We start from the raw sequence: 24,439 nt of genomic DNA, 5'->3' as shown, positions 1-24,439 counted from the left end.
ATCCAATTGAATTCTGAGTATCTTCAGGGATTATCAGGGTTTACAGACCCTTTTCCCTGGGCATTGGCTTCACCTGGGGTCTCTGTCTCCCTAAATATTCCCCTTCTGGAGGGGATATTTCTAAGCCAAGCATCAGCCTTGAAACCCCCAGGTCCCAGCGCTGGGGAAGCCGGGCTGCTCTGCAGAAGGATGCACCAGCGTTTCCTTAATATTTCTGGATTTCTTACTTCAGGCAATGGGAAAGACAGAGCCCAGCTGAGCTCCCACATACTGTCATGGGTACCCCTTGCACAGCCCCAGCTGTCCCTGCTCCAGGCCCTTGCAGCGAAGCCCAGGGGACACTCTGCTGTCACCCCAAGAGATGACCCACGTGTCCAGGCACTGTTCTTGTCCCCAGCAGAGAGAAGAGCCCCGACCACGCCGGTGGATGACCCCGCAGCATCCCACCCTGCTGCCTACCACGGGGCAGCTCAGCCTGGCACGCACATCTCCAGACAGAGGCTTCATTTTTGCAAACCAGGCTGATATTTTTACTCCAGGGTTTCAACAGCCGCACATGGAACGGATTAACCCAGCAGGTATTTCCTCCCTAGGCATGAAATTTCATCAGTGCTTTTTAAACCATTCCAGTAAGTGCTGTAGATGACCCGGGCTGGCTGGGCTCGGAGCTACTTCTGCATTTAAATCACTTTTGTGGTCGACACTGGGCTTTTCCCAGGTGAGGATGCTCACGGACTCTGCACCCCTGAGCAAGGGGCACACAGGTCTTGTGCCCATGGGAGCTTGCAAACAGCCCGGCACGGTACTGCCTACACCGGGAGCACTGGCTGCTATTAGTAATTTGAAAAATATGTTGTGCTTCCTATTATTAAGCAGAAAATAATGAATTCAGCTCTGGCAGTAGAGCCTCGTTTGGCTTTCTTACCTAAATACGCTCCGTGATTTTTCAGCTCCTCTGGGAACTCCTGGAGATAAGATTCCCGTAGGGGAATGACCTTCCCGCTGCTGGTTTCCTTCAGGACGGCTCCGTTCCAGTCGTAGGCACCCACCGCCCCCAGCAAGATCCCGTCCTGTGGGAGAGCAGGAGTAGTTTGAGGGGATTTCTTGCCAAGTAGAGATGATTCTCCCCCATGCTGCCCATGCTGGCAAAGCTGATTCATGCTGGGATGGATGAGGGAGCCCAATGGGCTGGTTTTGTGTGAGAACGTGTATGGGGGTCCCTCAAAGCCCAAATCCTAGACTCTATGTTTATCGGAGGCTGTAGAGTGCAGAAGCGAAAACGAGCTGATGGTTCCTTCTAGAAATCACACATTTTACAAAAAAGGGGAGAAATGTCACAAATAGAAAAGAAAAAAATAAGCCACAATAATGAAAAAAATAATCAAGCAAACCGTTCTCCAAAGCACACCTGGAAAGATGGAGATTTTTAAATATGCTGAAATAAGATTTCCACCCCATCCACATCTTTTCAGTGTGCTTTTCCTCCCCAAGAAAAGCCCGAGCAGAAATCCCTGCTGGCTTTTCGCCCGACCTGCCAGCCCGCAGAGCCCGTGGGCAGAAGGGGAGTGACCATCCTCTGCACCCCATCACTGACCAGCGCCTTCTCCCACGGCACATCCCAGCACCTTGAGGCTGTGGCATCGGGAGGAGTTGCTGCAGGCGGCTCCTAAGGAAGGCACTGGTCTCCCAGCAGCTCCCTTCCCCATGGGATAAGCCAGCACCGGCAGCATTTTCTTCCTTATGCTCATATGAGCAACTTAGCTTCATGATCAATAACTTGCCCAGGACACCCATCTCCCCACCTGCCGCTGCTGTGATGGTAAAAAGCACCTTTAAAGGGTCCCTGCTTGCAAAGGTAGGAGCAAAGAAACCGATGTTTACTCTCTTACTTCCACAACATGTGATGAAAATCCAGTCTGGGACATTTCAAGGCCAAAGGAGATTTCATTCTTGTTGGTTCCTTTAAAAAAAAAAAAAACACAAAAGAAAAAAGGCAATTTATATTTAATGAAAATCTTTGCTTTCTTGGAAGAGCTGAGTGGTGCCTCAGTGGGTTGGAGCGGGATGAGCCTCCACCTCCACCCCACCTGGGGCACAAAGGACCTCAGTTGCCCCAAATGAGGCTGTTTCTCCCTAAATCACCGCAATTACACAAACCCATGCTGCTAATAGATAGCGGGAGCTCTGCCACGGCACAGTTCTCTCCTTTCCTAGCTGCAAGGTCACTCAAAAATGTGAATTTAGAGGGTTTCACTTCATAATTGCAACTGGGTGATGCTTCTCACCCAGGGAAGCTTTCTTCCACTGAGAAGCGAGCTGGCTGGACCAAGGTAACTGTCAAACTGGTGGGGAATCTGTGAGCTGGTTTGACCAAAATTCCCCCAAACGCCGAGGTGTTCAGCTTTCAGTGAAAGCCCTCCATCTTCTGTTTCAATTGTTCATCCCAGGCTGTGCTTTTCCTATGATATTTGGACAAATTTACTTTTGGAGCCCGACAAACTTGTCACAAGGCGGTCAGAAGAGCTGTCATTTAGAACAAAAATATTTCCTGATATTTTCTTTCAGCCAACAAACCATAAAACCCCAGATTATTCCCACAACATCTGCCACCCCAGGGAGTCCCTGGCAGTCAGTGTGTGGTTTTTGCCTGCTTATAATCCATCCGGGTTTGCATGGGGTTTGATGGGTGAGAAAGATGCTGACACCCAGGTGACCCCCATGCCAGGTGTGAAAGGTTTGCCATAAATGACAGAGCCATCACAGCTCTGCAAATAACAGTTACAAGAATGAGGGGTCACCTTTCCAGGAGAGGATATCTGTGCTTGTGATGCTTGAGGGATGCAAACCACTCAAAATAAAGACATTTCTTTATATATGAAGATATTCAAAGTGTGATTTTAGGCTCTGTACCAAACAGATATTAGGGAAACCCCCAGTATGACCCATTCAAGTTCAGCAAACTTGAACTTGAACAGAAAGGGCCAACAGCACATCTGAAGCAACCTGCTGCAGCCTGGCCGGCCGGGATCTGTTGGGGAGGAGCATCGCTCACCTTCCAAGCTAAATATCCTTTCACCCAGCGCATCCACGATGTCTTTGAGTGCTGCTTCATCCGTGACGTTAAAGAAATGCTTTTCATCCGGGTCGCTTGCTATAAATTTTATCTCATTCAGAAAGGCTTCGGGATTGATTCCTCTTCTGTTATAATAACCCAACACCTAGGTTGGAAATAGAAACGCAAGACTCAGGGGTTTTCCTGCAGTGGATGGAGCTGTCCCAAAGCCCCGAGTCGGGGGTGTCTGTGCAGAAGGAGCCTGAAAGCCTTGGCATCTGACACCCCGTTGAGGGAGCAAACCAAGGAGCTGCTGTAATTCCTCCAGGCAACCCAGGCTGGGCACCCCTCATGCCATTCGGGCGCCCTGTGCAATGCAAGGTCCTGCCTGTCCCCAGCCACGGCACCTGCTCCGGCAGAGCCGAGCATTCCACAAAAGCAGGACCAACAAGAAGGATCCCTGCGAAGGTGTTGGGAGTGGTGGAGGTGGGCTGCACTGCCAGCCCCGTTGCACTGGGGCGCACGGGGCACCGCCGCGCTCTGCACGGCTTTTGCAGCCATTTGTTGCTGAGAGAAACCCCCCGCCCCCGACTTACTGCCACCGCGTATCTGGTGACGTTGTCCTTCTCGCTGTCCTCAATCACCTTCTCCAGGTCTGGGCTGTCGTGCGACTCTCCATCTGTGATTACAATCATTACTCTCTTTGCCCCTTTCCGGCCACCTTTCTGAAACGCTTCCGAGCTGCAATTGAAGAGATGCCCTGGGCTGCTCAGCCTCGCCAGGCGGGTCGCGGCTCCCACCGCCGCGCGCTCGCCGAAGCCCCCGCGGCTGCCGAGGCGCGCGCCCCATCGCCCCCATCGTAAAGCTCCGCGGGGCGTTGGGTGGGCTGCTAGCCCTTGGGGAGGCGCCATGGGGCGGAGGACCCTCGAAAAACATTTTAGGACTTTAAAAGGGGATTTTTCCACCGACGGAGCTGGCTGCTTGCAGCAGAAGTGCCTTTGATTCAGCAAAATGACCTAAACCTGCAGCAGGAATACTCGTCAGGCTGCAGGAAAGAAGCGCGGGAGCAGGCACTTGTCCCAGATAACGGAGGCGATGGAGCTGCGGGTCGGGGCTGTACTGAGCTCCCAGGTACCCGGCAGATACAGATGCTGCAGTGCCCGGGGCAGATGTGGGGGTTGCGTTTGGGGGGCTGAGAGAGCATCTCTGGGTGCTTTCAGAAAGAGGATATGTTTTCAGAGTCTGCCTCTGCGCCCTCCTTCTGGTCCAGCTGAAGCCGAGGACGGAGCAGTTTTGCAAAGCATCATTTGTAAAGCATCAATTTAGGACTGAGCGGTTTTGCAAAGCCATTTTTAGCCTGGCGGTATCCCCTACTTTTTAAGCAGCGAGGAAAAGTGAAGGGGAGAGAGGGAAGAAAAATAAACAGTTATTTTAAATTTGTTATCAGGAGGAACAGGGAAGTGAGAGATTTTTACCGAGCAAACTCTATCCCATAGGCAGTCCTGGTCTCTGTACCTCCTCTTTGCTCTATGTGACTGGCAGCCGCTACCACATCTTTTACAGACCTGTAGTCATTTAAATGAAACTCATGGACGACATCTTCTCCGTACTGAACAACTCCGACCTAGGGGTTAAAGGAATATCACGAAGGATGCCAACAACTCGCCGCGTAGCGAGGGCCTGCGACACAACGAGGACGCTTTGCCAACCACGCGAAATAACTGCCACCGTTAAAAAATCGGTCGCCCTGTTCCCGTTTGCCCCCATTTGCCTTCTACGGGACCACTGATAACGCCCAGTTTCGACTCTATTCTCTGCCAGCTCGCGCCCACGCGCGGCCGCCCCTGCCCTGCTGTGAAGGTTTGGGGTGAAGCAGATGTGCTGTGCCCCAGTGCGGCCCCACAGCGCCTCCAGATGGGGCCCGATGGGGGTTATTCGTGCAAATTATTGAGGATATACCTGCGCAAATCCCTGCCCAAGTGCTGCTCTCTCCATGGCTCATTCAGGGGTATTAACGTGAGCGTTATTTCCATGGGCTCAGCTTTAAAAGCCATACATTGAAAGTTTAGTTTGAAAAAGTGTGGCGCCCATTCACAGCACGGTGATGGAGCAAGGGCATCACAAAGGGCCCCGTGAGCGCGGCCAGAGGACTCTGCACGACACGGAGGGGGGGGGGACACGAACAACTTGTGCAGGGGCTTACTTGTATCTGGCCGGGGCCAATATAAAATTTTTTCAAGATGTTTATCAGGAAGTGCTGAACTTCAACCCAAGGATATATGCTGTTTGATCCATCCAGAACTATGATTATGTCCATGTACGTCTGGCATCCTGTGAAAAATACGCAGCGTGTTATTGAAAGACCTTGGCAACACTTGCAAAGGGGAGATTTATGGCGTCATTCCTCGCAGCCAGGTACTCGCTCTTATGATTTGTTTGGAAAAAAAAAAGCCTTATTTCAATCATTCACAAAGACCTTTGGGCTTCAGCAAGGTAGAGAGAGCCACAAGCATCCTCTCTCTGCCGAGAAAAGGCTGGGTAACTTTCTAAGAATAACACTCAGCGGTGTCTTTTCTGATTCAGCTCTGGACCTTTATCCAGTCTAATACAGTTGCATACTTCAAAGAGCGGCCCGCTGCAGGCAGGATCCGGCCTCCATCCCTCCCACCAAGCAATGCCTTACCCCTGAGTCACTCCTCAGCCCTGCCTGTACTCGCCATATAATGCAAGTCGGGCATTTCCTCCCCTTCCCATTAAATCCTCAGTGACGAGGCAGCCAAAAACCCCAGCGAGGACCCCAGGGCTCAGCCCAGCAGTATGAGCCGCAAAGGATTTAGGCAGCGAACACGTTTTCAGCAGTGAAAACTGCTCAGCATCATCTCTCTATCTTGCTTATATTTTAGAACATTATTTAGAAAAGCTGCAGAAACCCAAAAGATGCTGAACTTTCCCATGGCAGATATTTATCAGTTGCCCTTTTCACCTACGGTAAACATTTATTGGTTAACGCATCCATGGACTGGAGTCCCACATGGGGTCTCTCCATCACTGTGGTCCTCAGCCATGTGACACCACCTCGAGCCCCCGCTCGCCCCGGGACCCTGGGAGAGGAGCCGACTCTCTGCATCCCACTCGCTAAATGATAACGCTCTGCACGTTAACCACCCTCTCCCTAAAAAACCAGTAACTCTGCTGCAGCGGGGGCTAAAGGCATCTCCTGGCCACAAAGAGGGAAGCGACACTGAGAATTTGCTGGTGGGCTCTGCCTTTCCTGCCTCTGCCCCCCAAAAGTCCTGTTTTCCCGTGCCCTGCTCTATGCCGTGAGAATTAATTGATGCTAAACGAGTGATGGAGCTGGAGCATCGCAACCCATGCCAGGCTGGGGCAAGGAGCTTCTGGGAGCCCCGATGGTGCAGGACAGGCTTTTGCAATTTCTTACCACCTACAGGGAAGCCAGGAAGCTTATTTAATGCCTCAAAAATAAAATCACATACCCAAACTTACAAATTTGAGCCAAAATATTTAGCTTTCAGTCAATGAACTCTTTGTCTTGAGTGGCCAAGGTCTGAATTCTTTCCCTATTTTTCCTTCCTAGCTGCTGTGATAAAATATTCTGGATACTTTTATTTCTGGTTTTGGAAGAATAAGGTATTTTTTGTCTTCCCCGGGTGTCAGTCAAAAGGAAAATGTTTACCAGATGTCTGTGTACGTAACCCCCTTTGAATCACTTCCCTGCAACCATTTCCTCTGCTCTCTTGCCTTCTCTTAAACACTGACATCGCTTTGTTTTCTCAATGGGGCTGAAGTGATTAGAGAACAGAAGTTCCCTCTGACTTCAAAGGCGGGGTTAGAGCTGCAGGGCAGATTGTTTCTCGTACTCTGCAGAGCCGGAGCCACCGTCTTGGAGAACCTAAAGTTGGAGTTGACCCGGGAGCACATGCCCGTGGTGTAGTAGGAGCTCCCGCACTCGTGGGACCAGAGAGGGCTACAGGCCTGGGGGGAAAAAGATCAAGCGTCAGGGATGGGTTCAAAAATGGCCACTTTTTAATTGCTGCTTTTCAAGTCTGTCCTTCTCTTTGGCATCTATTTCCCCCGCAGAAGATGAGAGTGCATGAGGTTTCTGAGCCCCGTGGTGCATGCAGCATATATATAAATATGCAGAGAGGTGTGTTTGCACGCCTTTACATGTATGTGCACATGCATCTGGGCTTGCACGCCTTTACACGCACGTGTGCACATATCTGGGCTTGCACACCTTTACATGTTCGTGTACGGGCACGTGGGCTTGCACGAGTACGGGCACGTGGGCTTGCACGCCTGTACACGCGCACCTTGCAGCGACCTCCCCGCGCAGGGACCCCGGGCCGTGCCGACCCCCCGCTCCTCACCAGAAAGCTGTTGTCCTTGGGGTTGGTAGCCAGGCTGAGGCCGAGGCGCATGTTGTCCTTCCGCTCGGAGACGTTGGAGAGCGTTACCCGTCCTTCGGAGAGAGGATGCAGTTAGGGACCGCCGCCGGGCAGGGATGCCAGCCGCCCGGCCCGTGGCCCCCAGTTGCTCCCCAGCACCGCTGGAGCAAGAGGGAACCCAGCCGACCGCTGGAGGAGAGCTGCCTTGCCATGCTTACGCTGCTGACTTCGCCCTTGTGCAATCTTTTTTTGGAAGCAGCTGTCAAGACAAGAGCTGGGCTTTTTCTTAGACGCCACAACCAACAAAAGAGAAATGTCTTCTAGGGAATGAAACCGTGAGTCAGAGCCGGCATCCCTTACATAGTCAGTCTTTAGGAAGAAAGGCCTCCGAGCAGCTCTAGCATCTCATCTTTTGTTGTTGGGCCAGCAGTGGCTGATTTATCTTTGTGCATTGCTTTCGTTTCCTGTGCCACAGCCCAGAAAGCGGGACTGGCCCCCAGGGCAGCCCTGTCTTTCGGTTGATGCTAATATTGCTTAGCTGTGACACAAACGCCGCCTAACCCAGCCATCCCTCCACTTCAGGGGGCAATGCACCTCCCCGCTCCCCCTTTGTTATGCTCAAGAAGCAAACTGAGAATGAGGAAATTGGGTAATTAATGATAAAAGTGGGGGGTTGGTTTCTTTGCCTGTGGCCTTTGGAAGTTTCTTACCGAGGTTTAAACTGAGGGGAGGCTCAGAAACCGAGATCCACAACCTGGAGGTCGAAGGAGCTCCAGCTGAGCGGATTCCAATAGCCCCTGCATGCCCTGAGCTTGCTTCAATGCTGTCTGCATGCACAACGCAGCAAAGCCAGAGAATAAGGGGCTTTAGCCCACGTTATAAATCCTCCAGGATCCCGGCTGCAGATGCTGACACCCCGCTGTCCTGCTCTGGTACCCGGGGATGCTACACCGTGCGACCGCAGCTCTGCCGTGGGGAGCAGGGTGCTCCCCGCCAGCTCGGCTGAGCCCCAGTGCCCCGGCAGCTCGTGCTTCTCCACGCTACGGTCGCCTCTGCGGCACGCTCGCTGTCAGCTCGGCAACCCCCCCCCGGCAGCTCCACTTCTGGCTTTACTCAAATGGCCTCAGTGGACTGTGCTAACTAGACAAGTTAATTGGGAAAAACATAAAATAGGATGTGCTCATGGAGCCCATCTTTTCATTTGAAACTTGTTTCCAATGGAAAAGAATTGCTTTTTAGCCAGATTCAAATTTACACACACAAGAGATTTATTTCCTTGAAGAATCTCGATGTTCTCACAGAAAATAACAACAAAAATAAAGGGGAAAAGGAAATAATGTTTAAAAAAAAAAGATTTGGAGCAAATCAATCAAATATTGTAGATGATCCAAAGTTCCTCCTCGCTTATCAGCTCTGGTAGAAACCCAGGATAGTTCAAATTCATAATGATGAAAAATAAAGTGAGAACATCTGCTCTGGATGCTCCAGTATTAAGAAATCCCAGACCTCGCCCCCAAAGCCCAGCAACGCTCCTCAGGACCATGAGAAATTCCCCAGCTCTCACATTGCCTGATGAGACAGGACGTGACTGTTGGGCGTCCCACTTTGGGCAGCAAAGGGGACTTGTCCCCCCCCCGTGCCTTGCACTGCCCTGACCTGGGGGAGGGCATGTCCTGATACCGCGGGACTGTGCTGTCGGTGTCGGACCAGCCTGAGAAACCCCGAGCAAGAGCTTGCTCTCTCCATCCAGGGAGGTGGGATTGGGCTGTCCACGGGACCGGAGCACCCCCGGGGTCTCTCCTCCTGTGACGGCAGTGATGGGGCGCAGGGGTGGTGGGGCTGGGTGATAATTCCCCAAATACCAAAGCCGCAGGGACAGGCTGGATGCTGGGAGCAAAACTTGCCTGCGCCCTGGGAGCCTGCTGCGGTGGGCACTTCGTCCGAGCATCCCCCGGAGAGGGAATACAGACACCGCCACGTGCAGTCAGGTATTTGCTACTGGGACTATTATCCTTTCATGAGTTTATCCTGATCATTTAATAAAGCAGTTTAAGCTATAATGAATAAATACCTTTTTTACTTTATTCTGATTTGCTTGATTTTACCCTAGCGTTGCTTAAAGCTCAGCCCCAGGAGTAACATGAACACCTGAAATAATTCCTTATCTAAAAATCCTCCTAAAACACGCAGTTGCCACACTTTTAGGGACCATCTGGGCAGCGCGACAGGGTGCATCTTTACAGACCAAAGCAGCGATGAAAAGCACCATGCTGAGAACGCCCCGTCCCCCTCGCTGCCCCACGGGTGTGCGGTACCTAGGTTGAGTTTGGTGCAGTTGCTGTGGGTGTCGCTGGTCACCGGGCACTTGTAGACATCTCCTGTCTTCTGCTGGCCGTTGGTTTCGTAAGGAGCTCCCACCACCAGCCTGCGGGAAAGAGGGGTCTGTCAGTGCTCGGAGGCTGGGTGGGAGGCATGGAAGGGGAACCCCCTGGGAAAAAGGATTCCCCAACCCAAGCCCATGGCTCTGGAGGTGTCAGGAGAGGGTCCCTTGCTGGGGCGACACTGTCGTTCCGCTGACCTGACTCAGCGCAAGCAACAAAAGCCTAGTTTTGACTTTCCCTTCCCACGACAGCAGGCAGCAGTAAACCAGGGACGATGACTCACTGCTGCTTGGAAGTAATGGCCATCAGATGCAACCAGGGGCGAATGAATGCTGGCTGGCAAGAGAGGTCTGCAAAACCGTCTGAGGATGGTGGGGAGGAGCGGGGGACCCCCCCACGACCACCTCAGCTCACAGCTGGCACCGGCGCCGAAACCCTCAGCATCTGTCTGAGGTCCCATGGTGGGCACGGCTGGCCCTGGGGAGGGGGGGATGGAGGTATCGCTTCTCACCGCTGCACCCTTTCGTGCCAGGGATGTCTTCAGGACTCGGACATGTACGAAGGAATCCTGCCTAGCGATACCCAAAGGAATAGCAAGCAGCTGGTATAGCAGTAACAGCAACTCACACTGGGATCTGCAGGGAATTTTCCCCACTAAAAAGCTGAAAAAGGTAATTTCCAGGAGTTTTGCTCTGACCTGGGGTTGTTCATTTATGAGCAGCCCCGAGCGGTACGTTAGGATCCCCGGCTAGCGGCGGGTGAAGTCGTTGGGCATCTATCTGTTCTTTAAAATAAGAGGAGCTGATAAAAACAGATTCATCCACCAAGGGCGCAGGCCACCAGTCGGGATGTATTTGGGACATTGCAAGCATTTTTCTCACTTTTTTTTTCTTGTGGACTTGACCAGAATAGTGCAAACCAGCAAACCAAAGGAGGAGGAGAGCAGGACCTGAGGAATTCGGCCATTCCTTCCAGGCTAGTTCAAAAATACCCTGAACCACAGGTTATTGGCATCTTCTGCTCCCAATATGTTAGCCTCAAAAGACAAAAAAATCTGCTCCATTGCTTTTTTGCTTTCAAAATTCTATCGGTGGATGCAACCATCCAAGTCTGGATCGCCAGATAAACAGGACCTCTTTTGTTCTGCACCGCCCTACCCAGCAGCTGGCAAAGCAACCGTCCCCGGCACAGATGTTCCCTGTTAGACCAGAAATGGTCATTTTTTTAAAAATGCTGCTTCTACAAAGACGCTAAACACTCATTCTTTTATTCCATCACTGTAAAATGGGATTGCTCACCAAATTAAAAGCTCCAAAATCTAAGCGGCGTTTAAGGATTCTCGTGGAAATACTTCCTGTCTTACAGCTTCGCTGCTAACAAGGAGATTAATCAGGGGAAAATAATAACCATCTGGAACTGTCCTCGACAGCATCCAGAAGTTCAGGGAAATTTGGTACCTTCTCCCTGACCTGCAGAAGGAGTTTGCTCACCTCCCTCTGCCGCACCATCAAAGCCCGTTTGCTCGTGATCAGAGATGGGGGGAAGGTGGAAGATGGGAAATAGTGAAAGAGTGTGGGAGGGGGCGAGGAAAACACCTTGAGGATGAAAAGAAAGGAAGGTTGAGACACCTCAGAAGATGACGTTCTCATTTTTTAGTTCTTCATTCCAATAGGAGAGTCTAACATAAACAGGATTTAACATTAGCTTCTCAGAGCAGCTCCACCTCCACGTGTCCCTGCACTGCGCAGCAGGAAAATCCCGGCTGGGACTTTCCCATTAATTAATATTCACATATAAATACTATCACACTACGCACTAATAAATATTCCCAAAAACAGTGGTTATTAGGTCGAAGCATCTCTTTCAAACGTGAGGTGATGATGAAGGCAACGCCCCAGTCCCCCCAGTTCCCCAGCCCTACCTCAGGGCTGGAAGCTCAAAGAAAGCCCAAATATTTGCAGACGCTGCCATGAATGCAAAGGGGTCGTGAAGCTCATGCAAACGGAACTTCTGTCTCCCAAAGACAATGGCATTGTTTTCCCTTTTTGGTTAAATTTAAATGATTAATTAGCTGAAGCTGTCAAATTCTCATGGAAACGTGGCAGCTCGGGAAAAAGGCTTTTCCAGCTGTTTGAAAGGTGCTGGTTGCAGGGATGTTGTAAGTGTTCCCCGAAGTCGGCTGTCAGAGACGCTGCTCTACTCACCAGCTGACGGGATGCTCACAAACCTCTTCCTTTACTTTGTGGTTTGTAAACCTGTGCTCTAAGTGGTTTTTTTTTTTCCTAAAAACTAAAAAAGTCCCATCCCAAATCACCCAGACCCAATTGGCGCATCCTGCTGCAGCAGGGAGCCATCCCCTGCTCCATCCCAGTTCTCCCTCTCCCCACGCACCCTTGGGTCACCCCAAATCCCCCCCTTCGTGCTCCCTGGAGGGTTGCAATCCCTCCCCTGATGCTAAACAAGCAAAGCCCTCTGCAAAGAGGGAAGCGGCAGGCCCTTGCGTCACGACTTGGCTAATAAATGAAGCTTTAAAAGAGAATAAGAACCAAACAAGCCCGCCCTCGCCTTCCTTTTCATGTGCTCCTTATGGGGAAAACAAAAGCATAAAAAAGGGATTAAATGTGAAAAGCACAGACTGCTCAGAGCAACATGTCTGAGTACATATTTTTAACTTTCATCCTGGGGAGAAAAAAAAAGGAAAATGAGGCTGTTGGTGGAAATACCCGAGAAACCTCTGCTCTGCCTGTGCGGCGAGGGGGGTGGAAACCCCATTTCTGCTCTGCCAGCGAAGCACCCGTGCTGGGTCCCGCTTCCCAGCGCCCTGCCCGGGCTGGGGCCGCGGCCGCTGTGTCCGTCGCTGCAGGCTGGGCAAGTCTCACAGCAAACATCAAAATGATGCGTTGAGCTCAGTTTGCATTTTTTTCCCCACCGTTTTAAATGGTTTCGTGACACGTGCACGAACGGCATGCGCAGTGCTGCTGGCACAACAGGGCAACATAAACCCCGAAACGCTGCCGTGCTTCAGTGTCTGCAGCAATTCGAGTCACGGCTGCTCGGTACTGATTGACTTATTGGGGTGTTTGTTTTTTCCTTTAGTCAAAACATTATCTGGTGAAATTCCCTGTGTCACAGACATTAATTCATGCCAGTTATCTCAGTACCGAACCCAGTGAATTATGTTTGGCTGGAGCACATCTCCTAGAAAAACATCCGTCCCTGGTTTGAAGGCAGCAGGTGATGGAGAAGCCAGCATGTCCCTGGGAAATCTGTCGCAGAGTTCAGTGCTTAAAAACGCGTGGCAGTTTGGCTGCACCTACAGCCTCCTGCGCGGAGCCGGAGGGACGTACCCGTCCCCAGCATCCCCTCCCGGAGGAGTGAACCACCACCACCATCAAACCTCCGCCGACAGCTCTGGGTCTGGTTCTGCTTCTTTTCTTTAACCCCTATTTACCTTCATTTGTTGTTATTTATTGCATAAATGTTTAATTCCTGCCTGTTGCCCCTAAAGTGCTGTTGGCTTTCACCTCCACTTTCTCCTGCCAGGGCTTTATTACCCAGCGTCTTTGCCTGGCTGTAGCTCAGCCCCTTGCCCCATAGACATGATCCCACACCCCAGAGATCCCTCAGCCTTTTTGCATCCAGCAAATTCCTGACTTTTTAAGGGAACAACCCCCACCCCTGGCACAGCAGGCTCCGTGGGTGCATTGCAGAGAGGTTGCAATGAGCCTCAAGATATTTTGATTAAATGGAAAGAAATGAGGAAAGGAAGGTATGTCTAGCTGGTGATCCGGGAATGCAGGGATTAGGGAGGAACAGAGAAGAAACTATGCTTTTCACAGGATTTTTCAATCAATGGGACACTTAATCTCCTGCAAGGCAAATTCACTTGTTAATTTATTCAAGATGGAACTGGATGAAGAAGTGATTAAGGAGGTTCAGGAAAAGGGAGAGTTCAGCTGTGGAAAACTTTAAGTGGGATCGGGGCTCCTTGGAGGGAGTGTGACAGAGGAATGGCCTTTGAAATGTTTTTCTCCACGTTGGCAACGGTGGAAAAAAATACCTAGTGGGAGTCCAAGGAGAGGCAGAAATGGCAGAGAAGTCAAAGAGATGGCGGCATACCAGGATGGGGGACCTGAAAATGAGTCCCTGGTCTGACAGCAGCTTTCTGCGTGGCCTCCAGCAAGTCATTTTATCGATGTGTGGTGATTTTTTTAAACCTTTAAGTACAAGACAGCTCTACTGAAGAACACAGGCAATGCAGGATGGCTCTGCTGATGGTGAGGATCTCATCGCCTTGCGTGGGCAGCAACGGACAGACGGCTGCTCCGGCCAGTTCTGCTCCCCACGAGCAGAGAAAACTCGTGTGTCGGTGACCGAGGGCCACCACGAATGGGAAATGGGGCAAACATCTGCGGCCGGGCAACCTCCAACGCAGTCTCATAGAGGGAGTTTGAGTTGACGGCTGTTGCCTTATTAAACCGAGATCCACCCCTCAGCACTGCCCAAAGCCCGGGGAGGTGCAGCAGAGGTATCAGAAGATGATGAACTGATTTTTTTGGTCTCTTTTATGGAGCTGTCGCTCAGGCCAGGGGCAGCCGGGGGGAGCTTGGGGCATCTGGGAGAGGAGCACAGGCTGGTGGCAAGAAGAGGCGTTGGGCCTGGGAGCACCAAGAAGCCGTCCTGATGTGCGCTGGCTTAATGGAGTTTTAAATAATATCAGTTGGGTACATTCAGCAAGCAGTTTTGAAAAGGCATGATGCATAAAGCCAGGAGTGATGCAAACCTTTGCTTTCCCACCTGGCAGCAGCGAGAGGTTTCACCCAGCTGAGGCCGGGGTGTGCTGCAGGGGAGGAGGAGGAAGAGGATGGTTACAGCAGGGAAGTATTTGCACCGTCTGTATCAGGTTTCCGTTACCCTCAGCAAGGGACAATGTGCCCTGGCACTGCCACCGAGGAGAGGATGCACCTCCCGGCCATGGCTCCGTGGCCATTTCACTTCCATCCGTCTCTCCTGCATGCAATGTCATCTCATCCCGACCCATTCCTGAGCTTCTCCAGCCCTAACACTGCTTCTGGGCCGACATCCTTCACACAGCTCTGGAGGGCTCTTCTCCAGCACCCAGCTTTGGGCTGACTCATCACCAATGAGCCATCTGGGCTCGTTATTTAGCAGTGGTTGCAGGGGAACGTTACACCCTTCACAAGGCTGTTTCGCCCATTGAATACCTGGTAACCCATGCCTTGGCAGAAGCATTCCTGGTGGAGTCATTAGAGCCTTTTGCTCACTCCCAGATCTCCCTATGCTCCCCGTATTACCCCTATTAACAGACAACAGAGCAGTTGCAGCGCTCCGTCCCACGGTTGCTGAGTTTTAGGGCATTTCTCTCCCAGGATGATCAAAGCAAGAACATCCTTGCTTTGATTTTTGGGTCCCACTGATCCCACAGTGCCCAGCACAGGCAACAAGGTCCAGACCCTGACCCACTCCTGGACCTGAGCTTTGTCCCCACTCCTGTCGCCTCTTGCTCCTGCACACAGCGTGCTTGAAGGAGGCTGTCCATCTGCCGCCGACGTGCACAGGCACCCTTGGTTGTTGATTTTTTAAAGTCTGATCAGTGTTTTCTCTGCTGTATAACAAACCCTCTCATTGCAAAACAAAACGTAAACACGACTGTAATTTAACCAGCTGTTCCTCACACCAGGTTGAGCCGGGAACGGATGCTCCCAGTTACACAGCCTGTTCCCACAGCGCGACTGCAGACCCCTCGCCTGGCCGGGCAGGACCCGGCGGGCCATCTGCCCCCACGCCGAGCGGCCACGTCACGGGAAGAGCCCCGAGGGGCCCCAGCACCAGGACACGGAGGCACGCAGGGGCTGAGCCCTGTGCGCCGCTGCAGCAATTACACAGACATCGCAGTAAGCAAAATTGCCCGTGCTCTCCTTAAAATAGCAGATGACGGGCGTGTTGCAAAACATGTCTGAGGAACTCGCAGAATATTGTGGTCAGCAGTAATGATACTTTCTTATTTTTCCTGGTGTAATTTTTTCCTTTTTACTTAGGGATATTGTAATAAAGAGGTGTTTACAGGCGAGGCCCATCAGTGATTCTTGGCCCGGATGCGGGTTTCCACTGCGGCGTTTGGAGTCTCTGGTCGATACTCTCTGTAGGCTGCACGTGCCCACCAGGACTCGTGTGATCTCTGGCTTTCTTCTGGAGGTTTCCAAAGGAAACCCTGATCTGTGACTCTGGTTCTCACCAGTCACCCATTATCACCAGCTAACCACGTTTCGGGGGGTTCCCCCACCCAAGTATTTCTGCACTGGAGGCACCATTGGGTCACCAGCTCCAAAATCACAGCTCCATCCATCTGCCCTTCAGTACTCTGAGACCAGGGCACCAAACCCCCAACGCTAAATCAAGAAGATGTGATTGCACCGAGGGCCTGACTAACAAAGCTCGTGCTTGACAGCATTCCTCTGTTTCTTCCTAAAAGTGCCGGTGCACCTCAGAGGTGGAAGCCCACCTGCGTGTCACAGCAAGCAAGGGCAGGTTAGGGAATGCTGCTCTTGCTGCAGCACTTTGGAAAGCCCAGTGTAAACCTGGAGGGCTGGGGCGGGGGAAATTTTCAGGCTCTCGGGGTGGGGAAGGCGAGGTGGGGACACTGGGATGCCCAGGAGCCCAGAAGCTGCGGGGCAGCTGCTCTCCACCTGCCAGATTTGTTGTGTTGCCCAAACCCCTGTTTCTAACTCACACCTCCCGTTGGATCCCTCATGGAGAAAAAATACCGAATGCAGTTTTGCTTTTTCGCTGGACAGGTTGGCAGACCTTTTCCTTCCCCTTTCAGCCTGCCACCAGCCATGAAGGATGTCAGCTAAGCAGTGCCGGTGCAGGCTGGTTTTGTCTGCAAGGGGACGTCCTCCCGTGAGCCCCTCTCTTCTGCGAGTCCTACGGTGAGTAACACGAGACCACATCGATTTTTCCAATCAGACCAAATGCTTTCTTAAAAAAAAAATAATAATAAAATAATGAAAGGGCCTAACTGGCTGATGCAAACTGACCCCGAAGTCTGCGACAACCGCACTGCTTTATGCCAAGGAAGACCTGCCCCACCTGGGACATCAGATGTCCCGTCTCCTTCAAGGCACACCAGGAAGGTGCCAGGCAGGGACAGACCAACCTGCGGAGCACCCCCAAAGAGCCCGGCGATGCTAACAACAGAGCCAATGTGATTTTTCTGGAAAACAATAATGACCCCATGCATGCCAAAAACAGGACAACCCCTGAACAGGGGAGATGGGGTGGGCTGCTCCAGCATCCTGCACCCTGCGGCCAGCCCATGTCTGCAGCCCCGGCACGGTGGGAGGGAGAACCGGGAGCAGACATTATCCCCGCGCCGGAGGAATGCTTTGCAGTTATGTACCCTCTCACCAAAATAATCCGAGCGCTCGGGTACCGGCCAAACCACAGGAGAATTACAGCCAAGAAAACCTCTCGCAGTAGTAGGGAAATAGCAAACTCTTTAACTGTTTTTCCAGATCAGCACAATTATAGCTTTAAATCTACCAAGCAGATTTTTCTCTCTTCTCCCTCCTCCTTTTCCCTTTGGCTGTGCTCAGACTGGAAACGTCATGTCTGTGCCTGGAGCAGCTGCTGGGAGGGGGGCTCAGGACTGCCCAGGCACCCTTGGAAGGGAGGGTTAGCCCTGGGATGCTTGCAAGGATGAGCTCTTGCTGAGGGCAGCCGTGAGCTGCACACAGGGTGGGTTCAAGGGGGCCAAACCCTGCACCGCGGCCTCACAGCCCCGCTTTGCTGCAAAGCGGGGTCAGGACAGCACGAGACACGAGCTCAGGAGGGAGAGAGCAGCTAGAGAGCTCTCTAGAGCATCCAGCACCCCAAATGCTAGATCCACAGCCCTTGAAGCCCATCCAGGACCCACTCCCCAGCCATGCCACCTTGCCAGCAGCGTCAGCAAAGCCCTGGCCTCAGCCAGCTCGAGAATGCTATATTTATTATTTTTACAGCTTCTGAAGGCTAATGGATGTTTATTCCCAGGGCTTTCCTTCCACAGCCAGTTCTTCTCAAGCTTCATTTTTTGCATAGCTGGAAACTTTCAATCCGCAGACACAAGCCGGTGCGGGGCAGCGGTCCCGGTGCTCGCTGCGTGGAGCGTCACAGCTGCTGCCGTCTGCCCCATGGAGGCACCTCCCACCCCCCCCAGACCCCTTTCCCGGTTCTGGACTGGGGTACCTGGTGGCAAGGGAGAGCTGAGGGCAGTGGTTGGCATGTCCTCCCGTGCACATCTGGGAGGAAGGAATGGGTCCTTTTGTCCTTAGGGAGTGATTTGGCTCCTGCTCGGCATGATGGGCAGCGATCAGGAAAAGCAACTGGGAGACGGCAGATGAAAGATGGAGGGAATTCCCCCCCGCCCTTTTTAACCTGATTTTGGACCTCTAAGAACCTTTTATCCCCAAACTCAAGGCGGTTCCAGATTGTGTTTGCCACAAACCTCCATGTGGAGCATGAGGAGAGCGCACATGGGGATGGGTGTTTCCACATTTGAGGGACTTACGTCCCATGTGCATTTGTGGAACCTCTCTTCATGTTTGAACACATGCATTTTGTCTAAACAAATCCATCCAGAGCAACAAACATGCCTGAACCCATGTGATTTATGCCTTAAATACCCCCAAAACAGGATGAACCAGAGTATGGCTTGGGGAAGAACAGCTCCAAGCCAGGTCACTCCTTCAGGTCAACACCACAACCATCTCTTCCCTTAGAGTAACTCCCCCTCCTACCAAAACTCCCACAGGCCACTTCACCCCAAGCACAGCAGCACAGGGATCCCCCGTTTGCCCCACGTGTCACTCAGGTTGCCCTGGGGATGCTCAGGACCCCGTAGCGCCGGGCACCGCTTGCCCTGCCTGCACCAGGAGCGCTGCGGGGCAGGGCAGCCGCTGCCTGACCGCCGCCGTACAAAGCCACCTTGCACGGCAGGATGAGTTTCAGTAGCCTGAAACTCATTTTTTCCATTCACATACTTGGAGAAGGTGCTTGGGTTGCACCTCCAGCTTAATGAAAAAGGGAGAGAAAGTGTTGAAGAGAGCTCTGAAAGCCACTTGTTGCTTGGGAAGATGGTGAGCAGAGAAAAGCCATCCCACAAATTGATGAGCTTTTTGAGCAGTATATATCCAAGTGGTTTTTTTCCCCCTGGAGTTTAATAATCTGAATTCTTTCCTTCCAGATTTTCCACTATTGGGGTTGCAGTTACAGCCCCCATGAGCAAATGATCTGGCTCCTTCCCTAAAAGGTTAGAAAAAGGGAAAGAGTCACAATTAAAAATATACCTACAGAGTATTATATATAAACTTTGTGTATATACATACAGCCAAATATTCCTATACACTGAGAGACATGTATCTCTTTTTTATATATATATATGAAAGCTGCTTTGAAACCCTTCTAAAACCATCCACGCTAGCCAAAGACAGCACTAAAAGTCTCAGACTGAAGGATAGGTGCCAAAGTCCTCAGATTCCGCGTTTGGTATTTGGCAGCTAGGTCTCTGCACGTTGCTATAACCATCGCTCCCATACGAACCACGTTTCTGAGATAACCATTTAGTTTCTCCGAGCTCTTCTGCGTTTCAGTGGATTTTGTTGAACTCCTCCGGGATGGTACTGAAGGACGCTCGTCTGGCTTCTGCCTTTACCAGCAACTAGGGTTTCATCTCAGCATCTCCATTTCTTCTGTCTCCTGCCAGCTCCTGGGGGCTGGCCGAGGCTCAGCGCAATTATTATCCTGCTCTCTTTGTACGTCCTTGGTTTATACTATAGATATTTTGTTTGTTCAGTCATTTATCCTTTAACCACAGTGAGTCATGGTGGCTTCATTTTTTTTAACCGTGTACATGTATTTAATAGACATTTTATACTACATAATTGCATATTCAAATAGATGCTGTACTTATGTGTATACATACACTCATTCTGTGCAGAGAACATCCATTTTTTTCATGCCGAGGAACAGACAGAAGAGAAAACTACAGCTGTGTCCTGCCTGATGTTGGCAGGAGGGATGCGAGAAGGGCCAAAACGAGACAGAGCTGGTCTTTGCTCCAGTGTCCTGCTGGGAAAGGAGACAAAATCTTCCCTTCTCTGGTCCCCAGGGAAGCCAGCCCTTGACTACCCCATCAGTGATGATGAGAGCTCAAAGGCATGAGAAAAAAAAGCATAAGAGCACCCAAAAGGCATGGGAATTGTGGTCCCTCTGCCGGGGTGCATGTAGGATCATGCCTAAAACAGCAGCTATAGCTACGATTGGGCTGAAAATATTAAAAAAAAAAAAAAGGGGTGTTTTCCACCCGTCTCCAGAGGACCTCTCCCTCAGAGAGCTCACTTTGGGCAGAAATCTCTGCAGAGCAGCAAACCCAGCCCATGCAGGCACCGAACACCCAATGGCTTAGCTACTGCTGCCATCCCTGCCTGGCAGGGAAACCGGACCCTGAGGGACACGGGGGAATTGCATGGGATCCCTCAGAAATGCCTTGACCAGGACCCCTGCAAGACGGGCCGAGGGATGGGATGGGCTCGGCTGCATCCATGCCCCGCACCTCCCGCCCAGGGGTGGGCGAGGATGGTTATTCCTCGGGAGCAAGGCTCAATTGTGGTCCCAGGCGGGTTTCCCACTGCCTGCACCCATGGGTGTCATTGGGGGAGCACGGTGGCACACGAGCACCTTGGAGCAAGGTGCCTGCATGCCATTCACATCCAGCTACAGTGCTCTCCTCAAGGGGAGACTTTGGGCATGTTTAGGATGAAATGAGATTAGAAAAGGGATATTCTCCAGAAGCAGAGGCAGGAGGAATGTGATGGCAAAGACACTCAGCTCCTGCTCTTTATCTGCTCCGAAGAACTACGATCTCTGAACAGCCTTTCCTAGGCTTAGCCCTGACCTGGCAGACACCTCTGCAGAGCTGGACTCTGTTGCAGGGGCGAGTGCAAATACCACCACATTTTTGGGGTATTGGATCCATTCCTGATAAAAAAAAAAATATTTCACAGCAGAGGTCTGTGCAAACGAAGAACTCGCATGCTCTGAAGAATCAGATCAAATGCCGTGGAGAGCATGGCCCCCATCCCACCACCTCACAGACATGCCTGGGCTCTGGCCAGGAGCAGGTGAGAGATGGAGACACCAGGCTGGTCTGAGATTCCCTTAGAAATTAAGCTCACGGTGCCGCCCACATGTGCTCCAGCATCACATGGAGGAAGAAAAGGATGGAAGACTTCATGGCAAGCAAAGCAGCATCACCCATTAACATCAGCTGTCCCCACCCAGGCCTTGAGCAGGGGACATTGCAGAAATTTGCTTTACTTACTGGAACTACTCGACAGTCGTGTTTATGCTGTGCTCCAGCAGCTTTGGCCATGAGCAGTTGTGCTGTCAGGCTGCCCAAAATTCTTTACCCCCCCCAAAAAAGCATTTCTTTGGGTAAATATCCACTTTCTCAAGTGAAGAAAGAGTGGAGGGCTGTGTCCCATGCCAGATGTTTCTGGCTTAAGTGTAAGCTGGCTAGATGAGAAACAGTCCCATGGCACAGGTTCATGGAGAGTGAGGATGAAAAGGATCCCGAGAGACCACCTGGTCCCTAACATGGCCCCAGGCAGGGTCAGCTCTAGGAGAAAGCTCCCTGACTGCTGCATGCAAACCTGCTCATGGACCACGGCGATGCCCCGCTGCAAGGATGCTCTGGTACCTGGCATGGTCATGCTTCTGGGGAGCCTTACGCTCAGTCTTGAGCTGAAGCAGTGGAAAAGCCACACAGATGTGAGCCTCTGAACTTCAGAGGGGATACGGAGTGCTGAAATACCTGCTCAGGACCCACCTCTGCAATGGGGCAGAGGCAGCTTCATGGGCTGCACTCCAGGCAGCACCCCCCCTTCCCAGCACATCCCAGAGCACACACTCCTAGCCGAAAGCTGAACCCTATCCCATCATTCAAAGCTTTATGAATATTAACTTGAGTCTGCTGGATGGTGGAAGGAAACGGTGACCTGGAGAGTGGGAACATCAGCACAGATTTAATTGCAAACAGCTCCCTGGGACACAGCTGGGAACACTGGAGCCTGGATGGCCCCTGCAGCCCCCGATGCAGCACGGGGGCTGCAGCATCCACATCACCCCATTAACTGGATGCACAGTACTGTTTGGGAAAAGAACACAATCCCTGGGGGAAACTGAGGCTCAGAGCCAGTGGAAAGGCTCACCGCAGCGTGCGCCGACCTTCCATTAAACAGAAGGGAAGCAGCAAGCGGAAGGGTTTCAGGCTGTGCTCACGGCAGCTGGGAAGGACCAAGGTTAAAGCCAAACCTCCCTGCTCCTCCTTGCAGTGAAATCTCAGCTCACGCTGGGGACACAAGACAGGGTCCAGCCCCACACCCTGCCCAACACCAGCAAAGGTCATGCAAAGGCAACGCAGGTCTGAGCTTTGAATTTCAGGGGCGTCCATCTGCATTAATTACATATTTGCTTACTGCCTTAAGCCTGGCTGTCATCCACCCGTGGGCCAGATCCTTCAGCTCCCCAGTAATTGAGTTGCAAGGGATTTCATGGGCTTTTGAGCTGCCCTCATCACAGCAGCATCCAGATGTGCTCCTGCAGAGCACCAAGGGTCTCTGCCAACATCTGTGCAGGATCCCCCAGCTGGGATCAGCCCTGGCAAGGAGCAAAACCTGCCACAAAACCCAAAGCTCAAGCAAAGCCCATCCGAGTCTCATCTTGCATTCCTGAGAGATGCAGGCAGGTCTGAGCGCTTCTGCAGATCGCGGCTGTTTGGTGGAAACTATACAAATCAGGATGGCCTCAACCCAAAACCCAGATGGGTTTCCAGCAAGCATCGGAGGCCGTGGAGCCCTGGGGAACAGTGAACCTGCCTGGAGCAAAGCCCTGTGCACAGCACCTGCCACTGAGAGGCAGCCGGGCAGGAGTCGGAGCGTGGCACCCTCCATACACATACAAAATATACTGTTATCCCCCACATAAAACTTATTTTTGTGAAAGGAAGGGGGTTTCTATCCTCTGCTTTACCCATGCTGGCTTGGCATCAGCATGACCAAGAGCAAACCTCACTTTGCCTTGGAGCTGCAGCACTGCTCGCCCCAAAGCAGTGGTTGGATGGAACAGGAGGAGATATTCAGCATCTTGGGTAAGTTGCTTTAGATCCCCTTCTCTTCAGAGCCGGCGCAGAGCTCACTTACCATTTCTTCCCCCCGATGTCATGCTGCTGCACCGTGTAGCCAAAATACGCTTCCTTAGAGCCAGCTATGATTTTGGGCCTCTTGGTGTCAATGTTGAAGGTGTCACTGAACCCTGGGGAGAAAAAAAAGAAGGACCCCATCAGCCAAGGTGCTGAGACAGTAGGAGAAAACACTTTTTTACTGTGGTCAGAAACTGAACAGGTTAACCCTAGAGGCTGTGCTCTCCCTACCCACAGAGATATTCAAACTCTAACTAGACACAACCCTGGAGAACCTGCTCCAGGTGACCCTGCTTGAGCAGGGGTTGGGCTAGACAACATTCAGAGGTGCCTCCAACTCAACCATACAGGGAATGTTGCTTCCCCAAATTGTATATTATACCCCCATGGGGTAAAACAGGGGTGGTTTTACCCCATCACAGCAGCCCTGTCGCACAGCATTCCCACAGCCAGCTACGACAGAGAGGAGGCTGCAAGGTCCAAAGCACAGCAGCCCCACCTCACCTGCAGCCACCCAGCACTCCTCTCTCCAGCACCCAGCCCCCATGGATCAGCCAGCCCCAGGGCTACAGCTTTAAGCTGGTTCAATTAGGGTTTAGAGGCCACAGCTGCACAACCCTGGAGGGCAGCCACTTCCCCAGCCCACCTGCAAAGGGACTTCACCCCAGCAGGCACCAACATGCTCCCTGGGGCTGCTGAGCTGGTGCCCACCACTGCTACCAAAGAAAAAGTGCATTTCTGGTTTATGCTAAAAGAAAAGGTATTTTTTTCTTGAGGCTGCTCGATAAGTGAATCAGCTGAAGCCAGGGCTGCCAGGAGGGGCATGGGGAGGGGAGAGGAAAGCACCCTCCTTCCTTCTCCTCAAGCCCCCTGTGATGGGTGATGCTGCTCTGCAACACTTTGCATCTCGAGCAGCAGCTGCCTGTGGTGGAGGTGGCTGCCACCACGTGTGTGTCCCCCCAAAGCACCAAAGGTGGGATTCACTTTTCCCAGGTGAGTCAAAGCCAGTGCCGCTGGGGGGTTTGCTAGGGAGAGGCAGCTCTGGAGGGAGATGTCCCCGAGGATGGATGCTCAGGCCCGGATGGGGTGATTTTTTGGACTTAGTCCTCTCCTGAAGGCTGCTCTGGAGGACACCCCTTCCTGCAGGACAGCAGGAGCAGGATCCCTGGCCACGGCATCCCGGCTCCGGGGAGCCCGGTGTTCGCAGCCCGCGCTGGTCAACCTTCAAGAGCAATTTGTTTGCCAGGGAGCAAATCCTGGGGGATCGGTCTGGCAGGTCCTCCCTCTGCCAGGAGCTGGACCCAGCCACAGGGTGTGCAGACGGGGGGGGCTGGATGAGTCT

At 52.1% G+C, this 24,439-nt stretch overlaps 1 protein-coding gene across 3 annotated transcripts in view; it reads right to left on the bottom strand.

Moving 5' to 3' along the window:
• ITGA11 (integrin subunit alpha 11) overlaps positions 1-24,439 on the bottom strand; it is a 51,855-nt gene that overhangs the window by 21,248 nt on the left and 6,168 nt on the right. For all 3 annotated transcript variants that reach the window (XM_064456023.1, XM_064456021.1, XM_064456022.1), the window contains exons 2-11: positions 23,099-23,210; positions 9,774-9,883; positions 7,441-7,532; positions 6,931-7,045; positions 5,256-5,383; positions 4,528-4,676; positions 3,649-3,793; positions 3,053-3,218; positions 1,890-1,960; positions 926-1,070 (exon numbers count right to left, since the gene is read on the bottom strand). In XM_064456023.1, the coding sequence (XP_064312093.1) occupies positions 926-1,070; positions 1,890-1,960; positions 3,053-3,218; positions 3,649-3,793; positions 4,528-4,676; positions 5,256-5,383; positions 6,931-7,045; positions 7,441-7,532; positions 9,774-9,883; positions 23,099-23,210 (1,233 nt within the window). The remainder of the gene's footprint in view (positions 1-925; positions 1,071-1,889; positions 1,961-3,052; positions 3,219-3,648; positions 3,794-4,527; positions 4,677-5,255; positions 5,384-6,930; positions 7,046-7,440; positions 7,533-9,773; positions 9,884-23,098; positions 23,211-24,439) is intronic.

This window comes from Phalacrocorax carbo, chromosome 7 (genome assembly GCF_963921805.1).
Source record: "Phalacrocorax carbo chromosome 7, bPhaCar2.1, whole genome shotgun sequence".
In the NCBI taxonomy this organism is placed as follows: Eukaryota; Metazoa; Chordata; class Aves; order Suliformes; family Phalacrocoracidae; genus Phalacrocorax; species Phalacrocorax carbo.
This window is presented reverse-complemented; position numbering and strand designations above follow the sequence as displayed.